Genomic DNA, 6,000 nt, shown 5'->3' with positions numbered 1-6,000 from the left:
TCAGTCTCAGTTCGCGATTCTAAAAAATGTCTTGGCAGTCAATCAGGTCAGTTCACTACCTCCAGACTGACAGTTTGAACCGCAAAGATGAACTGACAACTGACTGATTGACTGATAGCAACTCTGCAGTAATGTGAAACCGCGGAACCTATGACTTTATGGGTGACCATTGTCTTGCGGCGTGGTCGACACAGTAAGCAATCCCTCTGTGATGCCGTGCTTCCTATACATGTTGAAGCGCCGCCTACGAATCCTCAGCTTGCAGGGATGGCATCTCTGGAACAGGGAGACTAGCCAACAGCGTTGAACCATGTGGGACCGCTAACCTGATTGCAGGCGGCTTAGGGAATCCCTTGCACAAAGAGCAAAAGCTGCACCTTGTTTCTTTTCGGAACCCCAGATCGCCTTACTCCGATCGGACGCAGATCTTCCAGCCGCAAGATAGATCGCACGCTGTTCACTGTCAATACAGGCGTACACACTACCTGTGGGCGCTTCTGTTGTTGACAGCAACTAAATTCAACGGCTTTCCTTCAATTTGGGCTGCGGCGGTACAATCCACCCTCCTCGTTCGTGACTGGTTGATATACAACGATAAGGCTATAAACATCTGGAAGCCTCGAATATTTCTCGCACTTGTCGCCGCCACGCAGTCATCAACTCTTCTCCACTGGATTGAATATCATCACCAGCCGACCTGTGACTGTCCAAGTCCTTCTTAGATACCTCATAACTAATGGAGATGCCATCTTGTATGGCGACTCGATAGTGCAGTTGGTAATCAAGTCTGGATGCATCCGATGCGCCTGGCCGATCAGCTAGCGTGCTTCGAGTGTCTGCAAGCATTTGGCACCGCATATGAGAGATCGTGTCTGCCACTCTACAAAGCCGTGGTCGATCAAAAACCCAATGTATGTTGAGGTGTTCAAGACTTTCCACCTTCGTCAAAGGGTCAATCCAGGAAGCGATCCATGGTCGCGGTCCATCGGTCTTTTCTGCTTCCCAAGACAAACATTCTTTGACCAAAGAAGGAGCTACGTCATATCGTTGATGTAAACTGCTGATGCTAAGATGTAGCCGCCGCAAATCCATGCGCGAAGTGGATAGCAGAGTACAAAGATCCGTGAAGTGGTTGTAAGCGAATTGCAACACCAGCGAGTCTGTTGACCTGCGAAGCACAGGATAATGAGCTCCTATAGTGCCCCTCAAGTTGCTCGCCTCCACTAAAACAAGCTTGATTGACGAGATAAGCTTCAGGGATGTGGCAGGCCTGTCGCACAGGAACGCGAACGCAGTCGGGACGCTAAAGTCTGCTGTAAAGCTAAACAGATTTTTTCCGTAGAAGGACTTCCTAGCTTCGTGGTAAATTTGTCGGCATGTTTGCAACAGCCGAATTTCTATCCTGCGGCTGGACAGCATATCTGATGGCATTCCCAGTTGGTACGTCATCTGGATGTTCCTCAGCTCCCCTGAATCGTTCGCCGCGGAGGTCAGACCAATATCGAAGCGAGGTATGTACCAAATGCGGCGCGTAGCGCGTATGCGTCTCAACGGGTAGTTCTTGTCGAGCTGTCTACAAATCCCAGGGCTGCGGCTAGCTGCGACTTCCGATAGGACGGCTGCACATTGGACCGGAATAACATCGCGTACAAGGACATAATCATAGATAAGATCTCGGATCTCTCGTGGGAGTTCGAGGAGTCGCGAAGCCATGGTGTCACAAATTTGGGACCTTACGATGTAGCTATCGAGGATAAAGGCGCATAAAGTAGATTAGGAGAGAGGTGATGACGCCTGTCGTTCCAAGAAGCGTTAGATCAGTTGGCCCGACCTCGGACCCTTCTCAGTGTTGTTGGCTAGGCATTTCCCCGCCTTTCTCTCCCTCCGAGTAAAACGACCGAAAGTGTGTATTTCACACATCGACATGGATACAGGAATCGAGTAGCCAAGAGACTTAGACACAGTTCAAGTTGTGAAGACAGCCCGTGGGTAATACAGCACAGTTCAATGTATTTTACCTCCTCCAGGCTGATTTCTACCCTGACGTCTGTAAACAAGCTTTTAATAGTGTTTTTACGCAAAGATATTTGAGTCAATGTAGTACAGTAGCAGACCTATATCTATGTTTTCTACAGCGAGCAGAGACTAGAATTACTTGCATCTGCTTACACAATGTTTATCGGCGTACATTCCAAAGAACCCGGCCTGCATCTCCTTGGCTTGACTGCGCCGGACGCATTGTGAGCATATTTTGCGGGAAATCTGGTGGGTTTTCTTGCATCGCTTACCACTCTAAGAAGAAGACGGGCAAAGATAGACTTATATGTTGTTGCTGATCCTTGAGTGTTGAATCAAGAGGGAAAAAAGCGTGTAGTGAACGATGTCCATTTTGTGAAAAGTATCCAAGTCCGTCATTGACCATCACTTCATGCTTCGTCCCAATCATCACTACTAATTCCAGCTTCCCTCCTACCCCTAACTTTGGTAGGTGTCGAGACCTTACAAGTTGGCAGCCACGAAGCTACGGAGCGTAGCCTGACCAATGTTGGCGTAGACACCAGGTGCGTTGGGGGCAGCGCAGCCCTCACCCCAGGAAACAGCACCGACAAGGACCTTGGTGGACTTGTTGACGATAGGGCCGCCAGAGTCACCCTGGCAAGAATCCTTACCACCCTGGGTCAGACCAGCGCAGAACATCTGAGTGGTGACGGCCGATGTGCCGTAAGAAGCCTGGCAAGAGCTGCGAGAGACAACAGGTACGTCAACCTTGAGGAGGTTGGTGGGGAGCGATTGACCGCCTGACGAAGTAGTACCCCTGAATTGAAAGTTAGCCATGCATTGGCGGACAGACATACTTGGTGCAGAAGACTATCTTCGAAGATGGGTGGATCTTGTATACACCGGAAGGGGACAGTCAAACTTACCAGCCAGCGACGGTAAGGGTAGTTCCGGCGGCAGGGTCAGATCCCGATGCGGGAAGCACAGCGTACGAGATGGTGGAGCTCGTTGGGATGGAGGTGGCGAGCTTCATGATAGCAAGGTCACCGTTGTAGGTAGATGCGGTGTAGCCGGGGTTGACCTTGATGGAAGAAACGCGGGCGGTAACGCCACCTGAGGTACGGCTCTGAAAACAGCTTGTTAGCTTTGATATTTGTTTTCCTCACGGGTTTGCGAGAAGTTGCACATGTTCACTTCGATGCTGAAGGAGGACTTTGAAGCATGCTGAAAATAAACGAAAGATGGGTTCTCACCAAAGAGCCAGCGCGAATGGTGAGGCTGGATGCTGTCTGTCCGACCGCGCAGTGAGCAGCAGTGAGGACAGTGTTGGCGTTGAGAAGTGTTCCACCACAGAAGTGGCTTCCGCTGCGCTGGAGGGAGACAATGAAGGGGAATTCGCCAGCGGCTGCGGCTGATCCACCAACAATGTCCTCCTGGCTACCATTCTCCCAGTCGGGAATCTCAGTGGGATCCTGGGGGATAGCTGCTGAGAGAACCACGGCGGGTATCGCGAGAACGGTGAGGAGGTCTTTGATCTGCATCTTGAATGAAGCTGGCTGAGATGATGGCGGGACTGGAGGTGGAAGCGAAGGACTGCTGGTCTCTGGTAAGGACTGGCCTGAGAACGAGAGGCGAACCGCCTCCTATTTGTACTCAATCCGTTCTTCTATAGGCCTGTGTATTTGGTTTGGATGTGTACACCAGCCTCGCCACCTTGTCGTCCTGTAGTTCAGGTGAGCTGGAAATACCAAGACCACTAGAACAGGGGAAAGCCGATGGTCCTTCCACATGCAGAATGGAAAAGGCTGGGCGGAGCGGTGATTGGTACCGTTGAAGTTACAATTTCCCTCTACAGCCTAGTATTCTTCATGCAAGTCATCCGCCAAAACGCTGCTTATCTGCTGTATAATTATGGATACCTAAAGGCCTCGTGTCCAACGCGAAACGGGAAGCTGTTGTAGCACGCTATCTTACCATCGATAGTGTATAGTGGTGTCTCCGGCCCTAGGAGGTATTCTGGCGAATTCGGCCGTTAGTGGCTGCTTTCACATGACACTGTTTATGAATTCCTTATGGCATCGAGATCGAGTGAGAAGATACTCTTGAGACCTGTTTGGGAGACGATTTTGAGGCAATCTGCAGCTGGTGAGGAACGAGCCCCTTGCCTCTACTTTCATGCTTACGGTCACTCCCGAATGATCTTCTTGTGGCTTCACTAGGGTCATAATCCTGAATGGGGGGCTACACAATACCTATCATGCTTGCCGTCCAGTAAGACACCGACGGACAGCGATATGATCTAGCCATGATCAACACAGGCGACTAAAGATGCGATCGACCAAGGTGTACAGCAGTGGTAGTCTCCCGCGTGGGCCCTCTGCCAAGCTATACCAAGCTTCCGTTTATATTGCCGCCGTGGGTGTGATATGCGAGATAGTAGATGGTTGGTGTGGAAGTATTGTTGTTAAAGCAAGCCTGTCCTGAAAAGGAAGTTACTGTTGATGGGGAGACTTGGCATGCGGGCCGGCCCCTGCAATTCGCCCGAGACACTTTGACCTACCTAGTTGCGATCGCCAAAACACCACACTTGTGTGGAGGCGGACTCTGTGATCACACTAAACGAACGGATTAAGGCCTGTTAACAGTAGGTGGCAAGAGATCCACCCCACCGCGGTATCTACCGTTGACAGGACTGAGCGAGGTGTGCCTGCCCTGGTCTTCGAGAAAAGGGTGAACCTTCCAAGGTTGGAACGAGCAACGCATCTCTCTCTCCCAGCTGACATGGCTACTCGCAATCCGCGAAGTCGACACTTCATACATCATCAAGTTCGCGTAATGACAACACCTGTTGGCTGCATCGTGAAGTATCATCGTCCGTCACTACTCGAAAGCTGAGCTAGAAGCGCTGACCCGTCTTTATGTGTTTGCTTGCAGGGTTCCGGTTGAAATCAACGGCACTTGACTGTGACCATTGCGAAGTTCCAGCACCAGCGGTATATACTACCTGCTTTACTATGGTGTTGACAAGCTGCTCTCGACACCATAGCTTGCCTTGTACGCATTCCAGTATTGAGATGAATAAGATGCAAACGCTTCGCTCTTTGTTTCAGTCTCTCCTTATGATTGTCTTTACTGCCGTTCTCTCTGTAATTTCAAGATCGAACAAAGTGTCCTTGCACCCTTGGTGTCTTCAATGTACAGAGAGTTCATACTTCCAGACAGGCTCCTGAACAAGATCTTAGTCTCTTAATCACTGAAGACGTCCAACCCCACATAGCTGAGCATCTCAACGCGAGCAACACGACTGTCGTCTGCTTCTACAAGAGTGTTGGTGTACATGACGTCATATACCGGGTTGAATAGCATATCAGCCTAATTCAGTACGCTTGCTTTGTAACATATACCTTTGCCAGCAACCACCGCCTGCTCTTGCGTGAGTACAACTCTTCGGAATAAACAGATATCTTAGGTGGATTACCACAAACACGCCAGGATAGCACCATCAACATGGCTAGCACTACACCCTTGAATGTTCTCGTCTTCAGTAAGACTACCGGGTACCGCCACGATTCCATCCCAGCCGGAATACGTATGTTCCACAAATTGGCCAACGATGCAGAATTCTTCAATGTCACAGCTAGTGAAGATGCCTCGTTGTTTACGTCGTCCTCGCTAACTCAATACCACGTCGTCGTCCTCCTTCAAAACATTGGTGACGAGATCTTCACTCTCCCAGAACTGGATGCATTGAAGATCTGGGTGCAAAATGGGGGCGGTATCGTGGCTATCCACGGTGCGGCCGCAGCTATGCAAGGAAACGAATGCTATACGAACTTGATCGGTGCGAGTTTCGATATGCATCCTGATCCTGAAGCCGGCACTATCCTTCCTGAAAAGGCTTCTCAGGAACATCAGATCATGAGATGCTGTGGTGGGCGCGAGGGCTGGAAGGACGAATGGTATAACTTCCACACGCATCCTAGGGAGAACAAGAACCTGCAG

The 6,000-nt window shown here is 50.3% G+C and overlaps 2 protein-coding genes across 2 annotated transcripts; both read right to left on the bottom strand.

The window, feature by feature from the left end:
• Positions 1-1,115: 1,115 nt before the first annotated feature.
• On the bottom strand, positions 1,116-1,713 carry J4E82_002886 (uncharacterized protein; the record flags this gene model as incomplete). The annotated part of the gene is made up of 1 exon (XM_051729181.1): positions 1,116-1,713. A coding segment is annotated over one exon (598 nt), but the record flags the coding sequence as incomplete, so codon positions are not given.
• A 786-nt stretch (positions 1,714-2,499) lies between these two features.
• J4E82_002885 (uncharacterized protein) lies at positions 2,500-3,539 on the bottom strand (the record flags this gene model as incomplete). The annotated part of the gene is made up of 3 exons (XM_051729180.1): positions 2,500-2,815; positions 2,925-3,124; positions 3,252-3,539. 3 exons carry the CDS (start codon positions 3,537-3,539, stop codon positions 2,500-2,502), a joined length of 804 nt encoding a protein of 267 aa, XP_051591272.1.
• Positions 3,540-6,000: the final 2,461 nt, after the last annotated feature.

This window comes from Alternaria postmessia (assembly GCF_024291825.1).
Source record: "Alternaria postmessia strain BMP 2775 chromosome Unknown scaffold_11, whole genome shotgun sequence".
Classification (NCBI taxonomy): Eukaryota; Fungi; Ascomycota; class Dothideomycetes; order Pleosporales; family Pleosporaceae; genus Alternaria; species Alternaria postmessia.
This window is presented reverse-complemented; position numbering and strand designations above follow the sequence as displayed.